The 27,846-nt window shown below is 38.4% G+C and overlaps 1 protein-coding gene across 3 annotated transcripts; it reads right to left on the minus strand.

Annotated features, from left to right (window-relative positions):
- Positions 1–343: 343 nt before the first annotated feature.
- On the minus strand, positions 344–20,597 carry RAF1 (Raf-1 proto-oncogene, serine/threonine kinase; the record flags this gene model as incomplete). 3 transcript variants are annotated; one of them, XM_079540476.1, is made up of 17 exons in its annotated part: positions 344–484; positions 1,363–1,497; positions 2,580–2,711; positions 3,709–3,827; positions 4,782–4,828; positions 5,300–5,476; positions 6,269–6,353; positions 9,323–9,440; positions 10,377–10,504; positions 10,593–10,620; positions 12,479–12,538; positions 14,039–14,192; positions 15,609–15,707; positions 16,654–16,811; positions 18,375–18,477; positions 19,495–19,607; positions 20,391–20,597. In XM_079540476.1, 17 exons carry the CDS (start codon positions 20,595–20,597, stop codon positions 344–346), a joined length of 2,004 nt encoding a protein of 667 aa, XP_079396602.1. The 3 variants fall into 3 exon arrangements, with proteins under 3 accessions (XP_079396602.1, XP_079396603.1, XP_079396604.1); XM_079540477.1 differs by lacking the exon at positions 12,479–12,538; XM_079540478.1 differs by lacking the exons at positions 12,479–12,538; positions 15,609–15,707.
- Positions 20,598–27,846: the final 7,249 nt, after the last annotated feature.

A 27,846-nucleotide genomic window follows, 5' to 3' on the forward strand; every position in this document is an offset into this window, starting at 1 on the left:
TCAGCAGATTCAAATCAACCCAGAAACACTGCCAAAGAAACATCCATCTCTTCTGTGTGTGGGAAAAATAAGGCTCAAGTGCATCTATTAAAAAAATAGTAATAGATCTCTTGATTTGTAGTCTGTTAACTATCCCAGTAGAAGAAACTGTAGAAAAAGGCAATGTGGAGCTTTGTCCCTGCAGGGTAAGAACTGCAAACATCCTTAGCAGCTTGTTCTTAAACGGGGATGCGGATGATCCGGCTGGTCACTGATCCTGTACACTGAGGCATTAAAAGCACAACTCCTGTTACTTCTGTTCCTTTCCCATCACTGGAGAGATTAAGGGAAGGGGAGCACAATCCTAAAAAACAGGCAGTCTTGTGGATGTTAACGTGCAAGAATTTATGTCCTCTGTATGGGATGCGCGGTGCAGAGATGGTTCGGAAGCACTCCGGTTGATCTTGGGTAAAGAATGTTGCAGCAATTCAATGGAAGACAGTATCTGAGAAGAAGGCACATAAAATGGAAAGGTGACGTGTTAGAAAGAGCCACATTTCTTTTCAAGTAAGTCTTAAATCTTCATTTCTTAGGGCTTTACCAGTATCCATTACAATATACTACGTGGAGATACTGAAAACAATACTCAAGGAATGTTCCAGTTTAAAGAATCCAACTCTGCCTCAGAGTTTCATTGCTGTGAGGACACTCACTGAGTTTCAGGGGACAGGCAGATACTTTTCCATTAACAGTTCATCAATATAGCAACCAAGAGGCAAGCATCTATGCACTCTCCAACAGTGTAACAGGGAAAGAATAGCATCCTCTTCCTAACTGTCCGAATTTAGAAAGAAGCCAAGTACAACTTTTGTTGTTTAACAAGTAACATCGTTTTAAGAAGTGCTGCAATTCAATTCCAGATATTTTAACCAGTACCAGGAAGTGCCTGCATTATCCTCACAGTGACAGGAAAAGGTCAAGTATCCTTTGTAAAACAAGACCAAAACTTGCTATAGGAATTTAAATCCCCCTTGTGAATTTTGTTTGCTTGTACAAAGATGTGGGGAAAAAAATGAATTGTCCTTACAGCAAAGTGCTCTGATGTTAGAGCAATATGGTGTCCAACACTGCTTCAATCAGGCTGGGTATTATTTTTAACTTTTTTGTACCTAAATCATGTATCTCAGTATTAGAAACTGCACAAGGGAGCTGGGTTATTAAAGGTGCACCTGTGACTAAACAGAACCAGGAAGCATGCTACTCTTCATTCCTGCATCTACTTCCAGTTTCTAAACGTGTGCTTTTATCCACCTATGGTGCTTTGTGGTAATGGCTATTTATAAAATACTTAGGAGTTGTTACGTGCTGAGAAAAGCCACTTACTTGCGGAAACAAAGGTCTTTCTTCCCTAACTTTCTTCAAACAATCTGCTACGAGCCTCTTCATTGCTTTGGGGCAGTTCTTGTACAACTTGCTGAGGTCTGGAGAAGCATATCCTCGGCCAACCATGAAAATAATCTAAAAAAAGAACAGCCAGTAGGTAGCAGAGAACTGAAGCCAAAGAAGCTGCTTTGCTCATTCAAAGCTCTGATGTCCCAAAGTCATTAAACGTGAGTGCCAAAGCCAAGCACACCAGCAGGGCCTTGTACATAAGTCCAAATCAGTTAACTGAAACAATGGCCTTGCTTTTGTGTAACGTAGAACATAATTAAATCAGAGTGACGCTGTGGTTTATAATACTCCCGAGATGCAAAGGCATTATTACAGTCAGAAAAGAACAGGACATACTATGTGCCATGGCAATTTCCTTCAATTGAAGATTACAAGTGACAAATGATCCTCAATTTGAGCACTTACAAGCTCAAGCCATACGCTATCAGGGTTTGGCATGATAGTGTTACTGCTCAGCAGAACTGTATTTTCAGGTATCTCAGTAAATACATCTGCCAAAGCAGATTTACAGCGAGTTGGAAGTGATCATCATGACTAATGTAACTACTGCAGCATAAAGGAAAAGGGGTTAAGGCAAACACTAAGTGATATTATTAGCGATGGAAAACATTTTCTGTTTTAGTCCAGCACAGACTATAAAACACAACAGAGGCAAAAATAATGGTTTCTCCCCATGCAGACACATGCACTGCTCATAATTCAATCAAAGCAAAAAGCAGAATGCAACAAAGCAGCAATCAAAAAGCTGTAACAGTTTATGTTCGTGCTCTACAGAAGGCTTTCAGTAATGAAGTAACTCTGCATAACATTTAATACTGAAAGATTTGATCATAAATAGCCACTTCTTTTTTTGCTTAGTAAAAAGCATGAACCTAACTTTACTGATTTATGAACAGATATTTAACTTCAGAAGGAAATTTTTCCTACATACAAATTTACTTCAATGATGTAACTAAGTGCATCAGCAGGACGTGCTTACCTTGAGTTACTGCCAGTATTTAAGAAAATATTCTACTACACACATTTACTGCTGAAACAAACAATACTGTAAACAGCATTCCAGTTCTCGTTTTGCATCTGTCCTACACTTCTTGAGGAAAATACAGCACACCAGAAGCAACATGCAGCATTGAGCAACCACTTCTTACCTGGTCGCGGTTGTTTATGTGGGAGTATGGCAGCTCTCCTGTCATTAGCTCATACAATACTATTCCATAGGAGTAGACATCTGACTGAAAACTGAACGGATTACTGTCCTGCATCCGTATCACTTCTGGTGCCTTTAGAAGGAGAAAAGCAATTAGTGAAAAGTGGTATTAACAAGCTAAGAAACAGAAAAGACAAGTGAATGGGAAAATGGGAGGCCAAGAGGAGTCAATCAGTAATCAGTGAACAAAGGATGGAAACCTCAGGACCTCCTCTAAGGCACTGGAGAAGTCCTGTCAGTGCTATTCTACATCTTACTAAATGAGTAAACGCACATTTAGCATATATGTAGATATGCCTATAACAACACTTCCAGAGAACCCTCAGAAAATTTCCTGTATTACTTGAGGACTTCCATACATAAACTGACACTGATCTGCAACAACTGAGTTGCCTCAAAGCTTACTGCAATGATCAGCCACAAGGTAGAGGACAGCAGCGGCGCTAACAACCATAGCTTGGTACACGTCAAGTACCACAGATGACTTGTGCTCACTCCCATGCTTCAAGGAGAGCTCTCTACACTTTCCCATCCACTGATAAAGCTGCTGAATGCCAGATCAGCAAGCATGCATAAAAAGAGATGCTGCCAGGTCCTCAGCAGGGAGCAGAGGAAGAAGAGACGAAAAAAGAAGACAGCCAACAAAGACAGGGTTCACCCATTCCACAAAGCTCATTAAGCAGATTCAAGGCCATTGCTTGCTCTCCAGTTGAGAAGAGCCCTTCTGGGGAGAGATGGGATGACTACAGGAAAAAGGCTCTCCCCTTGGAACAGTTCCTCGCAGTGCTATTGACAGCCCTTGTCAGCCTTTACCTCGTATGTTTAGAACTCCAAAAACTCAGGAGGAAACGCTGCTGAAAAGTGCCTACTTTTGGGCAGTTAGACACTCCAGCACTTTATTCTTCAATTTTAACTTATCCTGTAATTGGAATAAATGTCTGCATAGTGCTAACAACATAGGTTGTCATTTAGATGTAAGGATCTGTCAAAATTACTGCATTCAACCAACAAAACTTGTATTAACAGAGTGAAAGCAAACTATTAACACAGCAGCAAAATACTTTGCTCACCATCCACAAAATGGAACCAGTGGGTTGCTCCACCTGTTGCGATCCACTCCACCTGGATTTTACAGTTGCTAGACCAAAGTCTCCTATTTTCACTGTGAGGCCTTCATGAAGAAATATATCTAAACAGTTGTTAAAGAAATTCTATAGAAAACTTGAATGAACAGTTCTGAATTTTCTGACATGATTACAAAGTGAGGGTTATCAGAAATCCAAGAACTATCCAAGAATATTGCTGGGTTTGGTTTTTTGTTTTGTTTGTCTTACCTGCTTAGGTAATTACTAATCTAATTACTTAGAGAAGAAGTAATTTTATGGCATCCGTACAGAGTTAACAAAAATCACAGAATCACAGAATTGTAGGGGTTGGAAGGGACCTCCAGAGATCATCGAGTCCAACCCCCTGCCAAAGCAGGTTCCCTACAGCAGGTCGCACAGGTCGGCATCCAGGCAGGTCTTGAACATCTCCAGAGAAGGAGACTCCCCCACCTCCCTGGGCAGCCTGTTCCAGTGCTCCATCACCTCACTGTAAAGAAGTTCTTGCGCATGTTTGTGCGGAACTTCCTATGCTGCAGTTTCCAGCCGTTTCCCTATGCAATCTATCTACTTAATACTGAATGTTCCTTCTTCTCAAGTTTAAATTAAGATTTCTGGCTTTATTTGTGCCTGTCTTCTGAGGATGTTTTAAATTTTTAAAAAATATACGGGACACAGTATAGGACATACACACATATCCCTCATCCAACAGAAAGCTTCTCTCCAGCACACTATCTAGATAATAGAGACATCATATCGTAACACCACTATTGATACTATTCAATTAAAATAAGTCCCACTTGAAGGCTGCTACTTCTCCTTTTGTCACCTCTATAACAGCAGTTTGTTAAGAAAGCTATACCTTCTATGAAAGACCTTGCTAAAAGTAACTTTGTACTCATCACAAGAAATTACTCATTTTTGTTATGTGCATTTAAAACAGCTACTTCACACACAGCCCCCACCCTCTCCCAGAAAAAGCTCCAAGTTAACAACAAATCATTCTCATGTCACAGTGAGATGAAATTAGGAAAGGATACTATTGGATTTCATGTCCCTATGGATGATGTTCTTTGCGTGTAAATAGCTGTGAAAGAAGCAGCAGAAAAGTGACATAAATGGATACTGTTCATACAAATTTAGCCTTCTGATATCAGTTTGCCACATGACTAGTGGTCTAGCAGTAATTAAGACAGGATTCCATACAGGGAAAATACAAAAAGAACTTAAGTGCTTAATTAAAGATGTTACAATCTTTGTCACTTGAGAGCTTAACACTGCAGTCTTTAACAAGTCCTTTAACATGGATCAGATACTGAGATACAGACCTATGTGGCAAAGACTTAGATAGTGTTTAAGAGGTTCTGAAGTATTAGGCAGATTCATCCCCAGACATCATTCACAGCATCTGTACTCAGACATGAGCTCCTGACTCAGCATACCAGTTTGACCTACTGCAGCGTTACAGCAGTAGCACATACCAGGGCTTGGGGAAGAAAAAGGGAACATCATTCCAACAGATTAAACAGGCACAGACACTGCTGCTTATCCTACTCACTCCATTCCCTGTGCTGTCTGCCGAGCAATGTCAATGAGCTGGAACATCTGGAACTTGGTCTCTTGAACGTGCAGGTGTTTATACAGACTGCTGCCTTCACACCACTGTGTGACAATGGCCAGGTTATCTTTAGTCATGTAGCCCATGAAGAGCAAAATATTAACATGCCGAGTCTTCCTAATAGAAGTAGCAGAAAAAGAAATTAGTATCTTTATTAAAATGTTTTTGTGTTCTTTTAAAAATGTTCTTCTTGTCTGAAGGGACATATTTCAGCTTTCAAAAGTGAACAGAAAAAATCTCATGAAATGAATTATTGTTTTTGAAATCAATAACCACGTCATGCTCGCATTAACAGAAGTGACTGGAATAACAGAAGTGACCTTGAAAGCTGAAAAAGTGACAGCTTAAAATATGACTGAATCCCAAGAGGAAACCAAAGGGTCATGATAAACTGTAAGGGAACAAAAATTATAATTCCTCTATATAGGTTCAATTCCAGGATTCCCTTTTAAAATTACAGTTACTTAATTGGACATTACAAAACCAGTATTTGAAAACAAAATACATGGATCAGAGAACAGATTAAAAAAAGGGAATTATGTTGCAAACTTAAAAAGATGTACAGCTCGTACAGCTTGTATTCTGCCCGGCCATGAGAATTACAGAAGGACTTATTGGTCTTCACTTTCTCCTATATGCCAAACATGACCTGAGGGATTGTGGATGTTAGTATCAGTTATCTGAAAAAACTTCCAGAAATCTCAGTGAAGAACCACTGAATATCACTGCTGTCTCACATCTCTACAACAGTATTTACCAGTATCACTGTATGCTCTTTTTTATTTTCATTTTTTGGAGATCTGCTTTTGCTGCCTATTAAGTACACACTATTCAGCAAGGCAGTTTAGTCTGCAGGCGAATGCTGTGGCTTCAAATAACAAAATTTAGCAAAGGAACCGCAAAACTCACCTTAATACAGCCACTTCGTTTCTGAAAGCCTGGAACTGTTCTGGGGTTGGATCTACAACTTTTAATATTTTCACTGCTACATCCCCTGAAAATACATTTACAGTTAAAGTTAGTAGCAATGCAGTTTCTTCCCAAAAATCATATTACCACACAGTACACATAAAAACCCAACTTTGTGCACAGAATGCCCCTAGTAATCTGTGAACAGACCAAGACCATAAACTTCTGCAGGACCACATAATTAATTTTACCTGAATTAGAGAACAGTAAGAGTCATTAATTTTACACCATGCTTCCCTATCTAGAAAACAGTAGAATGGAACAGATTATAAAAGGTACGATAGTAGAGTGAAGCTGACTGTTCTAAAGGTAACCACTGACAGCCAGACCCACCAATTCCTCCGTGAAAGAGGCAAACACCAAATTCACATTAACTATGGATGGTCGGAATATTTACAACAGGTGGATAAACTTGCCCTGACGCTGCCACAGGAAGGTAAAAGGAGTTAGTAAACTGAAACTTAGTCTTAGTCCACACATAAGAGAAAATGCAGAGACTTTCTACTCCCAGTTATGCTTATCCCACAATATAAAGGCTGCTGCCACTTAGCATTACAGAATAATCGCTTACATTAGGATAAAAATCCCTAGAAGGACAGATTTATCTGCTATTGCAATTACCTCATCTTCTTACTATCTTTTCAAAAACAGACTTGAAAAACCTTAGCACATCTCTAGAATTGTACCATCAACTAATTCTGTTAGCAACACTGACAGCTCAATTGAAAACAGTGTTTGGAAAGGAGATGTAAATGGTACTGAAGGATTCAGAGAAAGTGCTCTGACAGAGACTGCAGCATCTTCCACTGCAGTTACCAGCTGTTTAGTTTGCTGTGTAATTTGAAGTCAGAAAGTTCACAAACACTGAACACATTCTAATACATTCATATTTTCCTTCAGTAAATGCACACACTTCCTATTTCATCCTTCAGCATCTTCCTAAAGGGAACCATCTCACGTTTTCAGTATGCAGAGGTCTGGTGATTTGTTTGTTTTTGATGATGTTGGGTTTTTTTTTTGTTTTTATAACTTAAGAGATCTCTGCTCACACATCAGAGCAGTACAACACAAGAGGCAGAAAGACTAACAGTTTCACATGACGATCAAATCAGGCTTAAAAGGGGCCGGTTCCTACTGCAACTACTGTTTATGTACAATGCAAGACCAATAAAAGGTCTGTCAATATTAGAAGCATATTGCTAGGAGCTATACCAACACAAGGATGCAGCATCCACTGACTGTAAGCCAAATGTTTTCAAGCTGTTTTTCAATATAGCCTCCATTATTATCCTTGCTCCACTGATGAAGAGATGTTTTTAACTTTAAGTTTTTATTGAATCATGTGCCACACCTTTTTAAGCTCAATGGCATTCTCCAAGCAGTTTTCACTACAGAAAGAAATAAACAATAGCACTTGTTTTGTTTAGCAGCAATCTGAAGACAATTAGCTTCCACCACCCCCCAACCATCAAAAACCTAGAGCTGATTACCAGGGCCAAAGGGGAAATGTGAGTGTTTATGATAGGTAGTCTTCCAACCCATTTAAACTGCCTTGGTTTTCTTTCCTCCTTTTAAATTTAGAAGCATGCTACAGGACACTACAGGATCCAAATGAGGTCTGTAACAGAAGTGGTGCAAATATTAAAATTAGTACTTAACCATCAGAACAATCTGGAAAAATATGGAAGTGCAAGACTATTCAACAAGACAAGCACTCCTCATAGCAAGACCATCCTTGGCACTATCCGCTTCATTTTTATTTGGGAAGGCTAAGTCAAGGAAGTTTACTGGAAACCTAATACAGATTATACACAGTTGTACACATCCTCTAGCAGGCCTTCCATAGGTGCTCTCCAAAGGTTCAAACAGCCCTTCAGCACTGGGCATATTAGGAGGTCTGACACCTCCATTCTAATCCAGAAATTCGGTTTAAGTTTGCAGCAATCTGCCCCACTTCAATGCTTTCAACTTCACCAAGAGATTTTAGTTGCTGCATTTATACTATTACAACAGCTTACTACAAAGAAAAGTGTACAATTCGTTAATTTGTGCACTATGAGCTCCCCGTTCTAAACAGAAAAAACTAGAAACCCTTTCCAATCTTTCAAGACCACACTACAAATGATGGCAACAAAACAAAAACAAATAAAACAAAAAGCTCTCCCATTATTTCTCCTTTAATAGAAAGTCAGTACCATTAAAAAAAAAAAAAGTGTCAATTATTAGCTAACATCAATTTAGTTTATAAAATCAGATCCAGCTGTCATTGCTTGGCAGTTTAACCTCGGCTTTCCCCACGAATCAGGAGAACTCTGTACAGTTACCTTAAATGTGATACTGAATCCTATTTACACTGAATTCTGTGATAGCTGTACAGTCCTTTTATGTGCACAACTAAAGGTTATTTGTTACTATGTAGCTCCATGCATTTCCTCTTTAAAACAACAAAGATCTTGATACATGAAGAGTAGTTGCAAACATTCTGGTGAAACATATCAATAAGAAACTCACATTAATTTTTAGATTGGGGCCTGAAGGGAGTTGTGCTTCTGTTTAAAACCGGACGCCCCAAATTTGGACCTAATTCTGGAGTCCTGCAGTGTGCCTCTTTTCAAAGTCCTCAGCAACTTTTTCTCATTAACTCTCACATCAACCATTTCTTTAATTAGAAATACTCCACCATTAAAACAATTTATACTTACTTCCTTTCCCTGCCACCTCGAGTACAAGTTTGCTAATTAAACGACAGGTATTCAAAATAAAAAACGGAAAGTAAACTTAATTTAACATGATGCTGTGAAAATTTACAACGTGGTGATAATGATGCTGGATTCAGCGTATGGATGGAGACAGAATTAGCAGTTATGAGGTTCAGATTTCAGCACAGGCAATCACACAGCTGCACCATTCAAACACCTTTTTTTTTTTCCTGCATTACTGTCCTTCTACAGTACTAACGTTTTGAGAAGACAGTAATAGCTGTGAAGAACTTACCATGCCATTTGCCCTTGTAAACAGTTCCAAAAGAACCTGACCCTATTCTGGTAGAAAGCATGACTTCACTTGCTTCTATTTCCCAGTAATAACTAGAATCTCTTTGTCCACGAGGCCTCTGCAACAAAAGAAAATATTAAATACATATGGTACTTATTTTATTAACAGCATTCAGGAAAAAAAACTATTTCATTATTTCCCTAGCTACTTTTTCCCCACACAAGAAAGCCAAACATTTCAGTGTAAGGCTTTAGGCGCTTATGAAGATATCATTAATTCTGCTCTAGAGATACAAACTCTGATCTGAGATCACAAGAGGAACGAGTAACTGGGGATTCTTGAATTATTTGAAGATACCTTAAATATTTAAGAAGCTTACTTTAAAAAAAGTCACAATGCTCAAATTACAGAACTCTGATATATTTGAAAACAATAAACAAAAAAATATGAGAGCAGAATTTTCAAACATCCATGTGATTTACAACTGGGAGTCCCACTGAGCAAATGTACTTTTAAAAAATAGAATAACTTAAAAAAAATCCAGACACTATTCACTGTTATTTTTGTCTTTTTCTATGTTTAAAATCAAAGCTTTGAGGAAAAGTTGCCATTTTGTTAAATTGACTTTTCCAAGACTCTTTAACCAACTTTGTTACCAACATGATGGCATATGCATTTTCTATGAAAACCATGGCAGTGCAATTCAAAAAGCAGTAAGGAGGTTAAAGATAATAAAAAGAATAAGAAGATGCAGCCCCTAAATATTTAGAAATGTAAGCCTTGAATCTATACTGAAAAATAATCTCGGAACTCTGTCTGAAATTAATTTTTAAATCCAAACGCTTTTCCAGGTACTGAAATCATAAGGCAGTACTGCTGCCTTTCCCAAGTTAGATTTACATCACTGTTACACATTCAGTGCAGAGTAATCAACGAAGATTTCCATCAGCTTTCGTTGACTTTCAAGTACAGATCTTTATCCCAACACTCCATTAATTTCATCCTACTTTAACACACTGAATGTATTTACAAACAGTGGTTCGAAAACACTTACAATTTTGTTTTTTTCTTGTGTATTTGTCCCAGGGGCTCTCTCTCTCTGGGCTGGGACTGGGGTTTTGGGCTGAGACCAGCCAGTCGGGCTCATATTGTTGGGACTTCCAGACAGAGCAGAGGGTGAAGCTTATATTGAAAACAGAAGAAAAAGAAGTTACAAGCCATGAAATAAACACAAAATACAATTGCAATACTTGATTTTTGGAAGCCATACCTGATTCACTATGGTTTCGAATTGCATCCTAAAACAGAGAAAATATCAGCATAGTTAATAAAGTATATGACAGTGCAAACAAACAAGCAGAAATAAATGTGTTGAAATAGTTCTCGACAGTTTAAACCAAGTGTCATACACGACTGACCAAGTCCCTTTAAAAGATGGCAGCTTGGTTACAAGAATCCTATTTGCTTTAAAAAAAAAAAAAAAAAACACCAAAAGAACCCATGCAGCTGGCAAATTCTTACAGCACATTAAAAATATTCACAGCATATTAAAATTACTACAAAAAAAAAAAAAGGGGGGGGGGGTGGGGAGAGAAAAACATGGAACAAGAATAAACATGAATAAACATGAGAAATACTGTCTCCATTCCCACCCCTCCATTGTTGTTCATGCTTGTTTGATCTGAACATAGCTCCTGTGATGGCCCTGCATCTCCAGGGGACAATCATTTAAAAAAGGTTCTGGACTTTACGTAGGAAAACTTTTAAAAGCCCCTAAAATATTCCAGGTCAATAAGCATTTAGAAATAATATGGTAGAGGTATTTCAACACAAAATAGACTACATCTTGTGCTCTAACACAAAAACATTTCCATTTCAAAACAAGTGCTTTCCACAGAAGTTTGATGATGGTTGAAAAGCATGTTCTTACACAGCTCACTACTTGGGACAGTGCAACAACTCTCACCTCATGCCACAGGCACTTTACAACACAACTCTACAGCCATGCACAAGATAAACTAAGCTCTGACAAACATGACTACACAACTTTTCTCACCTGCTATGCATTATCCCAAAGTACAAACAGGAAACGTAAAATATCCAGGTACTGTATAAGTACAAAGCAAGAACATGCACTACAGAAATGTTAAATACTGTAAAAGTTAATAGAAGTCAATTCAAACTTTCTAACTAATTAGTAGAATAATAAATGTAAGACTTCATAGGAGGACAGGACAGGCCTATATTCCACTGAACGGCTTTCAAATTAGCCCAGAATTTCCTTACTAATGATTCATTTATGGAATACATCATTGTTGCTAGTTAGCTGTGTTCTCCCAGGCTTGAATTCCAACTAGCATATTCTTGCAGAATTCCTCTACTCTGTGCCCGAGTGAGTTAAAATCTACATAAACTACCAGAGAACTCTTGCAAATTACTACCTTTGTCCAGTTTGAGGACTGTCTTTTTAAGAATCTGCATTAATAACAAGTGGTGTTTTTTCTACACTGGCCTGAGAATCTAACTTCTTTCAAGCAAGCTGGCAAAGAACCATTAAATAATCTTCAATTTCTCTCATATTTAATTCTTAAGGAATTGCTACCTGAGGAAAAAAAAGTATCTTCGTTGAACTTCAGTTCTGGTTTGAATATATTTTCTTTTTTCTTATGGCTCCTATAGCAAATACACCCCAAAAAGCATTCTTCACAGTTTTTCTTGCAACACAAATGACACCACACAGCAGTGCTGCATTCTGCCACCTTTGCTCTGATGTGAAGTGCATCATATTCGTAATCCACACTTTTGCACAGTTAAATTTAACAAAATAGTTTCCAGAGGAAGACTGTCACACACAGATGAACCTGAGAATGTTTTATACCTCAAAAGCTGTGTGACCGAGCAGATCGCTAATCCAAGCCTGTTCTAATGCATAACAAATATCACAGCAGTATGGTTTCACCCAGCTTAACTGAAATTGAACTCTTATCAATTTGCCTCTTCCAAGTGTTGTCCTCGATATTTATGTACAAACATGCTATAAAGACTTTCATTAAATCAGCTCCAGATTAAACACTTCATGTGGACACTGCCATAGCTTACAAGTTACAGCAATCCTGTTAATCACAAGAAAACAAAAGGCACCAAGAAAATACCTACTCTTCCCCTCAAACAAAATCGTCTGCACCAGGAACTGGGAGAAGCATTCAGGCTGTTATTCTATGCCAACAGGGTAAGAGATAACAGAAAGAGGAAGTATAAAAAAAATTAAAACTGAAATTAGGATAAATGAAAGAAAAAGTAACCAAAGTTGTTTGGCATATGATAATGCAGTGAAACTTAAATAACTGTTCCTGTTCCAGCAAAATAAATTACAGGAGTAATAAGGTGATTAATCAGTCTGAATAAGGTGACTTTTTTCATATCATTCCTAAAGGTGCTCACTACCTGTGTCTGGCTGTTTTTTTAAAGCCTACTGAACCAGCAGCTACTGCCTCTAAGACAGGGCAGCTATTTTTATTCGATCCACTATGATAGGCAGAATAGAAAGCATTTCTTTCTCTACCACTAAGCATAAAGAATAAAGAAAGCAGTATCTCAAACCCTTATCACACCACTAAGCCTAATAATTCATATTCTCTTTCCGTAAGGCTTCATTTTGTTTTTGTGCCATAGAAGACAGTAGGTTCAAAGCCTCTGTGGGAGGGGGGGCGAGGAGCAGACAATCTTAGCCTATATGGAATGGTGCCTCTCCCCACAAAATCCAGCTTCTAACCAATGCTTCTAACCAAGAAATTGTCACAGGGTTGCAGCGTACTTCATTTCACCTCACTGAAGATGCAGAGCAGTTCTCTGGCACATTTAGGAGAGTCTTTACATTTCATAGAAGCCTACAAGCTACCAGCTGAAGCAATAAGCAAGTAAACTCAGAAGTCAAAGGATTTTGTTTGGCCAAGGACTTTTTAACTTATTTTAACTTATTCCAGGAGGGGCAGGGGGGAGAACAGGGTGCTCTCTGAAGTCCTGCTGTTCATCACTTTGTTTCTGCAAGCCTTTCCTGTAAATCATTCCCTTACACAAACAAACAGGATCCTTTAGACTTCACTTCCAAAACCTCTCACTGTTTCCAGTGTAAGGATCCAAACTAAGGGGAAAAATAAATTAATAAATAATAAATAAAGGGATTACTGCAATCAAGTAACAGCAGAAGTATTTTCAGATACAGGTGGCTTTCCTAGGATCCACAGTTCTATAAGGATGTAACACAGCTCCTGGCAGTAAGCTTTGACTTAAGCATTCAGACTCTGAGAATTGCAACCAGACTTCCACCTCTAGTCTCTTTTTAAACAACCATCGGTCCCCCTCCCCCAGTCCAGATCTTTAAGTTTCAAAGAACATTCTTAAATATCTCAAATAACACATATGTTCAGACAAGCTGAAATTGTTCCCTTTTCACATCTGCGAAACTTACTTGTTAAGCCTCCCTCACGACTTCAAAGACATTGAAATCTACCTAGAACTTAACCGAAGTTGATAAAGACTGTGAGAATGAGCTATTAACTTTCTAGGCAGATGTGCCATCTATATATTCTTATCACAGCCTGTTAAGGAAAACAGTACGTGAATTACAGAAAAAGAAAAAGCACCAACCAGTGACTATTAGATAGCCAGTCACAAATCCAGTGTAACTGAATGACAATCCACCCCCATCAGAATTACCTCAATTATCCGGCTGTCTACGGGCATTGTAGTGCTAACCATGTGGACATTTGGTGTGGATGTAGATCGCTGTCTTTGGGAAAGGGTGCCCTCAGAGGAAGGATTTGATGTGTTGAATGTAAAGACATGAGGTGTAGAATACCTGTGCTGGGAGCTAAGAAGAAAAGAGAGAAACTTGTGGTTATTTTTTTTCCTCTCTCCCCTCTAGCAGTCAGAAAAATATTCTTCAGTGTAGTCTACCAAAAGCAGTAATACACACAAAATTTCAAACATGGGAAATGTTGGGATTTATATGCTAACTAAACTATTTGGTCAGCCAAACCATTTACACTTTAACTTAGGAAATAAATTTAAGAACTTGGCACACGGATCTAACATGTTTAAGTGTACTTCTGCCATTATAAAATGTGCCACAGTTCACCTCAGTCCCCATTAAATTATATTTAATATATTGATGAATTACAGGCTCTGTTGGATTAATTAATTCAAGCAGTTAAATTTAAACTCTCATTTCAAGCTTATTAAATGAATAGCCTGAAAGATACTTTTTTTATTGCTAAGCCCTGAGTTTTTGAAGTTTGCAAGACTGTTCAACTTGTCACACAGAACAGCCAGCAAGGAAGTCATGAAGCCCAACAGCAGTTAGTAGGAGGCCAACAGTAAAATCCAGTTCAGCAAAGAATTATAAATCACAGCTAACCTTAATCAAACTTCACTTATCCCAAATAACAAAAGTAGCTTAACCAAAACCAGACAGCCTTCACAAAAACAACCAGCTAACTAATCACTAAGTCATTGTGCAGCAACACTAGAAATAGAATAACTTGGCAAAGAAAATGAACGCAAGATCAATTTCTGATGTAGTTCCCAGTAAAATAAATAAATAAATAGGACCATTTGCAAGTCAGCTACGTGCTGTGTGCCTCATTCCTGAACAGGTCAACATTTTTCAAAGGGATGGAGAAAAAACAAGATGGCCTGTCCTCTCCAGCCTCTAGAATTTCAAGGAAAAGAATACAGGCACAAATTATCATCAGAAGACAGGCTGCTTTGGAAGGAAAGTGATTTATATTCTAGCATTAAAGCTACAGGAATGTTCTTAGTAATCAGGCCTCAGGACTTTCTGTAAAGTGAGCCTATTTTCTATTTCCACTGCTCTCTTTAGTGTCTTACCTATAGTCACAATTCAAGATGTTATTTTAGTTTATGCATGTGACTCACGCAAAAAAAAAGCAAGCTATAAACCCTTACATGTATGCTACATGATCAGACGAAATAACACACAATATCAATTCTTCTTAGGCAGGTAAACAGAGGTCTCCATAAAACTTTTAATATCCTCACTTAAAATCTTTAGACTCAAATTTAAAAACAGAAATTCCAGAATTGATGCTTTGCTTGAAGCTGTAAGAAATGATGCCAGATATTTTCTATGTAGGCTGCTGCCTTCTTGCACATTTATCTCAACCTTCTATAATTCTTCTACTTTCAAGGAGTTGGGAGTGTGGATTTTTTTGTTTTTAAACAAGTGTATTTCCCAAAAGAGAAATGACAGGAAATACTAGCTTACCTAACAGGTATCCGGGAGACAGACTCCCGCATCCGTCTCATTGTCAAGGGAGGTAGTGCAGGGACACCACTGTCACTGATATTTGAATTTGGGAACAATCTGAAATATCAACAAAAACAATTACAATTTCAACTGCTACACTACCTCCTGTACAATGCTCTTAAAACTGAGAATTTAAAGGACTTTTGCTCTGCACGAACACGTCCCCAGTTCCTGTATTTGCATAACATTTGTTCTCTGTATGGTACAACTAAAAACTACATCATCGGACTCTCACGGAGAATTTTCACGTGTTCTTAATAAAATTAAGACTTCAGATGCAAATCTGCAAGACTTCAGACTTTCTCAACAGGATATTTGAGAGTAACATTTTTTAATTTTTATTAAACTCTGGTAGCATCAAGTGACGCGATCATCCTAAATTCCGATTGCTCATCAGAATAACTGCATGTCCAAGTTCAGTTATTAAAAAAAATAATAACACAATCACTAATAAAAATACAAACATATTCATAGGTTTCAATTGTTTTGCATATAAGAACTTCTAACAGCGATTTTCAACTTTTTCTAATCAATATTTTCTAAGTATTATCCTTCATCAGTTTTCTCACCATTCCATTCCTTTTCGGTGGCCTATCAAAAGCACTGACACTCCTGAAACATTCATCTTTCCAACAGGTAAAACCACCGAGTCGTGAATTTTTTTTCTTATAACTGAAGTATTATAAAAGAGGAATTAGGATGCCTTCCCACGCTGAATCAGAAGGGCACTATAGCACCTGCCTGCTCATTCAATACATTTGTTTGTCTGAGAATACTGAAATTCACAGCACTAACAAAATGCATGCAATTGGCCTTCTTCTCCTGGGAACAGACAGTCATTGCTGGCTGCTTTATGAAATCAATACATGTGTTCTGTAAACTGGTGAACGTGATTACACCTCCCAAAGATCCAAATCATCTCTACGGGAAGATTTTAAAAACAAAGAACAACCACCAGAGCCCAAGAGAGCCATTACTGCTATTAGAAAGGAACGGTCCTTACAAGAGTTGCCTGATATTGCTCCAGTCGACACACATGGTTGGAACTTTAGTGCTGCAGTGCTCGTGGAATTTATAACCGCACGTCTGACACCGAAACCCATTTAGGAGGAACTTCTGGCAGATGTCACAGAAAGCAAGCTTTAGAAATGTCTTCCGAGCCTAGAAAATGCATGTAATCATCAATCCAACATTCTCTTAATTAGCTGAGATGAACATCTTTAGAGCTTGACATAAATAAAAACAACGATAAAATGTTCCCAGTGCCCCCAAGATGTTACTGAACGTAAAGTTACACAAGTTTTCTTGGGTGTATTTCTCGTTTGGCTGGGAACCTGGAAAAGCTTACAAATAATTAGGGCACTGCCTGCCCAATCATTTAAAATGAAAAGAAAAAGCCATAAATCTGTTACATCAGACTCAAAAGCAGCATCTTGCACTTGGTAAGGTGACAGAGATGGGTGGGAATTGGTTTTTTTGTTTGTTTTCTGTCTAGTTGGTATTGTCCGAAGTGAAGGAGGATCAGATCGTAAGAACCATGCCTTTTTCACAGTATCTGTTGTGAGCCCATAGGTAACCAATAACCCTAACATAAGAAATCCTTTTCTTAGGATATAAAGCAGTTTAAGGAAATGCCATTTTTCAAAATGACATCCAACATTTTTAAAGCTTCTGAAATCCGAAGAAAAGACATTAAAATGAATGGATGAAAGGCTTTCCTCCTACAATGGAACTCTACCATACACAACAGCTGTAAGTCTGAATTTCCTCCGGTTCTGGAACAAAATATTAGGCTTTGTAACAAACTGCAAACAATTTTATTTGTATTTTTCTAATACTGCTAAGTATAAGCAAAGCTATTTTCAGTTACTGCAAATCAATCCTAGGCTTTCTAACTGATAAGTGATAATCACTTTGTACAATATACTTCTGGAGCAAAACAACAGGCTACAAAGTAGAAACAGTTGATTCACATGGAAAACAAAATAGCAGAAGGTGAAACTCTCTAACAGTTGGACACTACTGCTGTTTAAATTAACAAAATAACAGCCTCCATCATCTACTTGTCTGTAACCTTGATTGCTTCTTCCTCTACATATGTGAAGGCCTAAGAGTTTTTATTATTAATTTATTAGCTCTATTAATTTGCTCTATTTTGAGCAAATCTTATATTTTCCCCCTCCCCAAAAGACTGTCAATTTACCAGGCAGCATCAGCTCTCAAAGCAACCTCAAAACCTCACAGAACTGACAACACCTTTACGTATTCAGTACAATTGCCAACAGAACCATAAGGCTGCTGAGCTTATCCAGTGGTTTTTTTAATTTAATCAGATAAACACTGAAAATGCAAGTCGCCTCCCAGTTCTGAACTCTAAAGACCTGATATCTTAATATAATAGTTACAGAAATATACCCTAATGTAATCCCAACTAATAGAAATGTTGATCAGGGTGCTGGTGGTGTAAAAGTAAGCTTCTAAAGTCTCTGACATCTAGAAACAGTGAATATAAATAAAATTCTGACACTCCATTGTCAATTGATTTTTAGCCAATTTAATTAATGGGGAGCAGTGGGGAGGAAAAAACAAATGATTACTTCTGAAATTCCAACCCCCATGTTTACAGAGCTAGAAGGCCTCTATATTCCTGTAACATCCCTTGACTGAATATGCAGTTCAACTAATAACATGTATTTCAAAATACACAAGAGGAGAGAAGCTTACAAAATTGTGTGTAGTGAGTGGAACATGATCAAGAAAGTCCACCTGCAGTTCTTCACCAATCAAGGAGGCAGCATCGGTGTTCCAATCCAAGCGCACTTTTTTACTGAAAGAAAGAAGAAGTGGGCAGGCCAGATTTACTTAGGAGGTAAGAAGGTGCATCTAATCAGTGATCTATGTTTTGTGAGCTTTCTCGAGTCAACTGAAAACAAACAAAAAAGCACAGCTAACCTCTTATAATGATCTGCAGTTCAATATCTTTACCTTAAAAATATAACTGACTTTAAGGCATAGCAATTAACTCCTTTGTTTGTTTTAAACAAGTCATTTGAATATATGGATTATTTGAAGTAATCAACCTAGGAGCTACAAAAACAAAACAAGAAATTATGAATTATGACTTAGTGACATGAAAGCTGTATTACATGCTTCAGCACTGAAGTTACTTGTGACCTCAGAATGGACTCAGTTATACGAAGTTACTTGTGACCTCAGAATGGACTCAGTTATACAGAGCTGTGAAACCATAAATGATTGCCTTGTGACTGAGGCTTAAAAGGAGCATTAAGCCCACGCCTTTCGAGGTGTGAAGTTAAACGTATTAACTCCATGAGATACCTTCACTCCCTCAGCTTGTAAAAGAATCATTTGGTATTTAATAGCAGCATCCCCGGTCCTACAAAAAATAAGGAATACCTGAAGTGAGATTTTAAGTCCAAATATTGAAAATGTGTAGAGGAATGCAGGGCCTTAAAATTGAGCACAGAGGAGATCTTCAGTCAACTTGGTTTATGAACTACAAACGCAGAATGAGAACTGCACCTCAGATATGAAGGCATATCACATCATTTCAACAAGAGTATGAGAAAAAGATGCAGCAAGCACTTGGCATGTAGCCCTCATTCCTCATTTAATACTTAGAAAATGTTAAAGGAAAGAAATACCCAGGAAGCTTAAGGATTTGCGCTAGCAGAGGGTAAAGAAAGCAACACGGAAGTGTTCACAGTCTGCATTTTCAAAAGAAACTAGCTAAAAAGGGAAAGAAAGCATTACTGCCACCACTCTAGAAACAAGATTTTTAAATTCTCTAGTTGACAGTTTCATGTATAACATGGACTCTTACCCTTTTGGTTCAGTAACAAGACGAAAAACTGCACAGCATTCTGGCTGCAGACCTCTTACTTTAAGTGCCTTCATGAGACAATCATGTAAGGTCATCCCATTTCGCACATTTACCTGTGTCCAAAGGAAGAAGAAATGCACTGCATGATGGTACCGTTCATTTAAGCTTCTTTGGAGAAAAGGAAAGTATTATGCCTCAACCCTTTTCTGCAACTGATGACTTTTAAAATTAACAAATAAATAAACAACTGTCCAAATTATGTAACAACAAACTTCTGTGCCCTCCAACTCAAGTCACTGCACATTAAGCCAACCTGTCAGGCAGGCATGTTTTCTGCTATCGTGCACTTAGGCAAAGGAAGTTTTAAGGCCATTTTATTACTTTCATTTCTTATAGCTACTAAGTTTCTTGTAAACCAAATCTGTACAAAGCTCATATACACAGGTAGGCTACAAAAAACAACAGAAATGCAGGCAAATGGAAATACTAAGTTTAAAAAAAAAAAAAAAAAAGAATTTAGATTCTAGAGAGCTCTGATCAAGATTTTACTTATTACTGGTGTCTTCAGCTCTGGGAAATCTCATAGAAGTGAAGCTTCTTGAGGGAACACCAATTACCACGCTTCCCTGTGGGCATACTTCAAGTGAATAAAACAGTGATAGAAATGACTGTGCTCATGCACAATGGAAAAATGCAGCAGCGTGGTAGAGAAATACTAGGTCTCAAAATACAGCCACACAGCTTACAACATGTGTCCTCAAGAATTGGAAAATTGATGACAACATATTCAAAAACACAAGTAAGGTTTCGTGAAGCTTGTCATTTCTATAGTAAAAATAAACGTCATAGCGTTAGCAATGCACCACAATTCTTCCATCAAGGTAACACAGACTTACCACTGTACGTTGCTTGTTGGGCAAGAAAACTCGAATGGTATTACTGGTTTTAGAAGTATCTGATATTTTGCCATCATCAGATGCTCGGCGCTGATAACCAAACTGCTGGACAATGGTTGGTGAAATGCAGTTTGGGCCATCAAAGACAGAATCCTTGAGTCCAAAACCATTACTGATAGTCTTCCAAGCTCCCTGAATGTGCTCCATGGATGCAGTCTAAGGAAACAACAAAATCAGAAGAGTGAGGGAAAATTACAGCATCTTTCACTAAGAGCTATTGAATCTTCCTAGCACAGCAGACCTCACCATCTCTTTTCAGAGGTATCTGGGGACTGCACTGCCTCTTCCCTTGTGACATGTTCAACCTACATATACACAGTACAGTTCACCCACATCTGTGAAGTTAGCCCGAGTTTTGACAGCACTGGACTTTCTGCACAGATCTACATGTATGTATGTGCAATTGCATTCTCACTACACCTCTAGTTGTCACAGCAGCTCATTACCATCATCTTAGTTTAGACAGTCAATGCTTGAAGCTAGCTTTGATGCTAGCTGCAGGCCAAAATAGTCCTGTATGCCAGATGCGGTTGCAATCATTAGCATACCTGTATTTTAAGAAAGAAAAAGTGGCCCAACAGAAATTACAACAAAAAGCAATGAAGAAACCCCATTTTTATCAGTGATGTCAAGGGACTGGCTTGGGTGTCTTTCTGTTCTGTGGTTTGGGTCTTGTTGTTTGCTCCAAAGTTATTTAACTCCAAATTATTTTCCAAATCTTATTCAAAAACTAAGCAAAGTCAGAAACAAGTTTTGAAATCTGAAATGAAATCTTTGGTAAATTTCAAAGTGGCCAGATTGTCTACTAAGCTTTCAGAAAGAAAATAATAATAATAATAATAATAATAATAATAATAATAATAATAATAATAATATAATGCAAATAAGCTTAATAGTTTATTCTCCCCCATAAATCTGCATCTCTCTGTAAACCTCTGCAAACTCAACGCTTAGAACTGCCCAGTGCAAGTGCCAAGTTAGTAGATGAACTCCAGATTTGCTTTTAGTGACTTCTGCACACTGCCTACAGTCCTGGTCATCTCTGTGAAAGGGAAAGAAAGTCATATAAAGCCTACTAAGTCAAAAAACACATTAGTCAGGAAATGCCAAAATAAAGGTCTTCCAAGCAACTGCAATTCTGTCCCGTTATGGTACAAGAAAGTACTAGACTGACAGACCTACCCTGTTCCCCAGATACCCAAAAAAATCAGTGCATAACACCAAAAACTCCTTTACTGAGCGCCTATCAGCTTCTAATATGTCTCATTTCATTCTGTGCTTTGTCTGTTGCAAATTATTTGAACGCTCCCATCCATTTCCTCACATCCTTGCTGTTTTCTACAATTGAAGAGATACAGCAATAGAACTCATGGAAAAACATCTCACTAGTATTAAGTGCCCATCTGGGGATGTCCAGCAGGGTAAACTTGAATTTGAAAGTGTTACTCAAAGCACAACTCCAAAAAGCCTTCGCTAGATTCATAAGCACTCAAAACTACTGAAGATCTGAACCCAGATCTGACAAGCATTTAAAAAGGAAACATAATCAACAACTGTAAAAAAGGGTTGGCTCATGTGAGCCAACCTACCATCGCACACAGACTTTGCAATAGAAGAAGAAAATAAATAATCCAGCCACTCTCTGCTACCTACCTCATTCTTTAGGCATCTTTGAGCTTATGTAACGAATCCACTGTAGGTGATACTGCTAAAAATATTAACAGGAATATCAGGTTTCTGTTTCATATTTCAGTGAAACCCTATCAGACAGAAAGGAAACGTCATAATTTTGGTGCCATTTTATGGCCTACAAGTAATTTTCCATCCCAAGAGACTGCATACAAGATTTTGCCACAGTCTCTCAAAAGCGTATTTCTGTGGTGTGTTTTTAGCACCTCCATGTTTGTCACGTCCTACTGGTATTTCCTAGCAAGTTCTTCAATCCACAGCCTCAAAACACTAGCAAGCAAGATGACATCATAGGCTGGGCAACAGTCAGAGAATCATAGAATGGCCTGGGTTGAAAAGGACCATAATGATCATCTAGTTTCAAACCTCCTGCCACAGGCAGGGTCGCCAACCACCAGACCAGGCTGCCCAGAGCCTGATAGATGGGAAGCCTGAAAACGTTCCAGCAAAACCACAGTGGTAGTGACTCTATGACTGATACTGTAACAGTGGCACTATTCCTGAATTTGAAGATAACTGAATTAATCTAAGTTAGAAAGAAACCATTGCAGTGAAAAAACTGTTTTCTCCCCTGTAAGCCCCTGAAGTGGCTCACCCACAGGGTCAAGCAAGCACTTGTTCTGCCAGAAGACTGCAGGCTGAGGATGGGCAAAAGTGCAGGAGAGTGAATGACTGTCAGTCCAACCTGCTCAAGAACTGCGTAAGCACCAACTGTGAACTGGTCTTACCCCAAACCAGATGGCCCTGTCCAGTTCTGCCCTCAGACTCCTGGTACTCCAGTTCAGAAGCTCTGAGCTGCAAAAAGTCACTATAACTATACCAAGAAGGTTTTCTTTCACATCCTCACAAAGAAAAAGCCACTGTGGTGTAATTCCAGGTAGATAAATAAAAGGTCTTTTGCTCACCCTTTCACTTCTAAGGCCTCCATACATCTGCCTGTCAACTATCCCATGAAACTTACTGTAAAAGCAAAACCATGTCACGTATCTCCATATGCATATTAAGAACAGCACACCTCCACCCTCCATTCCACATTCTACACTATGGCCTTTTATACCCTGTGCTACAAAGGGACCTTACGAGTTAGTTTGTGAGCATTTCTTTCACTGACAATTCATACAATGAACACAGACATCTTCTCCTTGCCAACTCGTGTCATCCCTGAGTCAGTGCTGTCAGCTGTCCAGGCCCAGTTGCACAAAGTTCTGGACGTTGTTTAAAATATCAGTAACATTTAAAATTCAGTTTCTAACCAACTTCTAATAAGATTTAGATACTTGAAATTATTATTTTTTTTTAATCTATGGAAGGTAAATAACAGCAGTTTTATACTTGATGTAAAAGGGATAAGAGAAATGGCAAAACTGAACCTCTGAAAAAAGAAGGGAGATAGAAGTGAGGAATACAATACAATACTTCTGCATATACAACCAAGTACCAGCACAGTGGTCTAGAATTTGAATGTATTTTCCTAGATGTGAAACAGAAAGGTGAAAAAAGTTACGTGCAGTTGCAACAGCCACATTATGCATATAAACAGCCCTAATAAAAAGAGTGGAGATAAATTGATAGGTAAGGGTATCAGCATGAAAACCAGTGAAGTTTGTCTTCTATCCTCTCAACTTACGTAATACTTCATGTCAAATGTCTAGATACTATATAAATCATATCACCAAGGGTGGAAAAGACCTCCAAGATCATCCAGTCCAACTGGACTCCTTGTTGCTTTTGCTATTATGAAAGTAGGTTGACCACAACGTAACATTACAGCCTATACATTTAATATTTTGATTTGCTGCCAACATTTCCTGAAGAATTCAGTGAAAACAGGAAATAACAAAACATTCAAACTTGAATCTTGATGAAAGCTGCATTTCGTACCATAAGAAAAGTACTTCCCTACTCTTAGCAGTGTTCTCTCATCCAAATGCGAGAGGCCTGCTGCACACTACAGAAACTAAAGGAATTGGTTTTGTAATTGCATGTACAGCAGGCTCAAGATCAGCTGCTGTCAGCCTTCTGCACAAGGCAAAAATCAGCACTGTCTCTGATCACGCACTCCTAGGACCTTTATTTAAGTAACTGTTCTGCTCAAGGGAATTAAGCTTTCCAAACACTTCTCTTCAGACTGTAGCACTCTGAGCAGTTACTAACCAGCAATTCCCACAGATACACAAGGGCTGCTCCGAAAGTAATGCCACCTATGTTATTATGTTGGCCCACGATGTCAGAGATGGATGTTGGTCGTATGGCAGTAGAGGTGGAACTTCCCACTGGAGAGGACAGGCTTACAGTTTTTGAAGAAAGACAGAGAAGTCGTGAGCCCTTGTAACTTTGTTCTTGATGCCCTATTTTTCTTGGATTGATGGAGGGTTTAGTCTAGACAAGACTTGCATTCCGATAGCACATGGGCCACTCCTAGACACCTTCACTCCCCAAAGACCAGGGACAATTAAGCCATCCCTTAAGAGGTAATTTATGAATTACTTACACCTTTCCACTGCCCTCTAGGGTAAAGAAAGCCAGCGAAGAAAATTATATATTTTAAAAACAAAGATACAAAACACTGTGTATTCAAACAGCTCACTGCATGCATACCAGTAAGACGCAAACACGGTAACCGTGTGACTAGCTCTGAACTGGTAACAAATACACCATCACACAAAATATGCACATGGACTCTAGTTCTTAATTGAACATGACAGCATGCACCGCAGCAGATGACAACAGACACCAGATTCACAGGACATGGGTGGGTTCCATTTCTGGTCACCTCATTATATGAAACACATATAAGCACTGCTTACCTCCTAGTGTCCCATACCCTGTGCCCTAGCATTGGTTTATTTATTCATTTTGGATCTTCAACTGTAACCACTATCTGATGAAATACATTTCTACTGAAACTAAATTAATTTTCCTCAAACTCTCCCAAGGTCCACACCAGTCCATTTCAGTGAAGAGATGTCCAATATCTTCTAAGAGAAATTCAATTTAAAATATAAGGATTTCACAACGCCTTCACAAATACATAATTCCAAGTTTATGTCTATCCCAGCAGAAACTAGTTTTTCTTCTTTTAAATGAATTAAAAACACATTTCTGAGACATGATATTACCTGTTAAGGCTTGCACTGTGTCCAATGATCCATCGCCAGCTGAATGTTAGATTTTTGTTCCAGCTACTCTTCATCAAAATTACTACAGTCTGTCTACAACTGAAGAACTCCAACAGCAGCATTCAAGTAACATTTTAAGATTTTAAAGTATGAGCAAATTGATCTCCTTCTAGGTCCACTACCACTAGAAACCAACCGTGATAAATCTCAAATTAAACCCTTACCCCCCACGGATATATGACACACTATGATCCAGACTGCACTTTTAACCAGTACTCTTTGAAGGATAACAGCCATTTGTACACATTAAAAGCAAACACAATAAACTGCTGTGCCATGCACGTACTGGCAGTAACAAATTCCTAAAAATGATTGAATGAATTGTCCCTAGGCTTCATTTCTAAAACCAGATTAGGCAGAAAAATCTCACCAGTGATAAGCACTCTAAAATCTGATACACACCAGAAGCTTTTTTCTTCCCTCATTCAAAGTGACATTGCAGAGCAGTGTATCTACTTTTATCTATTAAGATTTACCAATACTCTCCACAGACAACGTCATTAGAAAAATTTAATCCCATCCTAATCACAGCCTGAACAAAAATTTTATTTTTTTTCACAGTTTAATTACTGTGAAAGTCACATTTTCCTGAATCTGTTTGCCTGCTAGAATAAAAATCAGTACTAAAAATTAAGAACTATTAGAAACTGTAGACAATCTACCTGCATAGAGTAATCATGTTTGGAGAATAAAAAGAAAGATATCCTTCGATTGGGAAAGCTAGGAGAAGCAACAAAGATCAACAGTTAAATGTATTTCACCAGCATGAAGTCAAATCAGAATCCTGTCTTTTACCATCTACAGAGCAAATCCCCAAAATACTTAAAGTTACTTAAACTCTTTCCATGACCACCAGAAGTGTTTAGTCTGAACTGTCGAGAATTTGGGTCCGTCTCCCTGAGGAGTGCTGACTGCTACAAGAGAAGGCTGAAAGCTCACAGGACACAAAGCACAGCCCCTCTGTATACTAAATGAAGTGCCCTGCCCTTTCCTTTACTTCTGGAAGAGACTCCAAGAGCTTTTAAAGACAACATAAATCCAGTTCTCCCTCCCAACACAACTTTGCCTGTCTTTCCCACGTGAACAATTAATGGTCATGTTCACATTTAGCAAAAATGCATACGAAGGCAAAATACCAGAGAAGAAAATGCAGAATTTGTTTGAAAACTGCCTTTTAACAAATGTTTCCATTTGAAGAGCTGCTCGTGAGAAAAATTTTTATCACTGTGACTAAAGATCATCAATATATTCAACTGCGGTCTCCCTCAGCTCCTCTCACTTACAGATTTCCAACTGATTCAGTACTGCTTGGGTGAGCTGTGGGAAAACAACACAGAACAGCAGCAACAAACAAACAAGCCCTCTGCACCAAACAAGTACCTACTGTGACACATGGCTGTACTTCCTAAACATCTATCTTTACATACCAGAAGATAAATGCAGACCCATTCCTAATAAATGAAGCTGTTATCCATGCAAATAAGCATGGGGCAAGAGTTAGGATCATGGCAAGAACTCGAGGGCATCTCCCACACACCTGTAAGTTTGGGGTATTTCCTCCTAACCCTGATCCATGACATACAAACCTTCTATGTTTCCCTAACAGTTTTTCTGATCTTTTCAGCAGCTGTATTTCTCTGAACCATCCATTTCATAGTCACCAATTCCAACATTCTCTTGCTATTGTAACTGTAAGGTATTCAAGGAGGAAAAAGAGTTTTTATTCACTGTTTGTTTTTCCAAGCACTGGGATCTACTTCCAGCAGCAGGGGATACAACTGCTCAAGCTGACATATCTTCAGATAGATTAAACCTTTGCAAGATTAATACTTTCCTGTATCTAAGAAAAACTTTGAGACTAAAATTTTGGTTAGAAAACATCAATGAAGCCATACAACTCCAATATTACAGCCCTAAAGGGTTCTGGCTTTTTTTTCCTGGAAAATGCAGAACATTCAATGAGCTTAAGCCATAAATGTTTTGAAACAGTATTTGCACCTCTGGAAGTATAATTAAAATAAATATAAAAGCCACCACGCATTCCCTCTGCAGTAATAAAGGCAGCACACTGCTTGTACAGTAACCCAGAGACCACGGAGCTCTACAACGAACCATCTTCCTGTAACCCAGTTTGCAGGAAATCACTTTTCTTAAGACATTTCTGCTCTTAGATTCTACTTCATGCTCTGGCTATGAGGTGCTTATCTCCAAAACTATCTGCACCTTCAGCTGCTTTGTGCTTCTCCTCCTGGTGGTTACACTGGCTCCAGACTAGTTCTCCTAACCAAGTGCTGCTACCATCTGTTTGGCTTGTGCTTTTCCACACACACAGTCTGGCTGTCAGTCACCCATTTATTCCCATGTGAAATTTCTATTAAGTCCAAACTAAGAGAGCTCTGTAAGCTCCCTTATAAAAATCCAGATTCCCTTGTTAGAGAACCAGAAGCACTAAACACTCTGCCTGTATCTAACAGAACATCACACAGCAACCACTTCAGGTAAAGAAAAACACAGCTGGTATTTACAAG

This window comes from Tetrao urogallus (genome assembly GCF_951394365.1).
Source record: "Tetrao urogallus genome assembly, chromosome: 10".
NCBI classification, from domain to species: Eukaryota; Metazoa; Chordata; class Aves; order Galliformes; family Phasianidae; genus Tetrao; species Tetrao urogallus.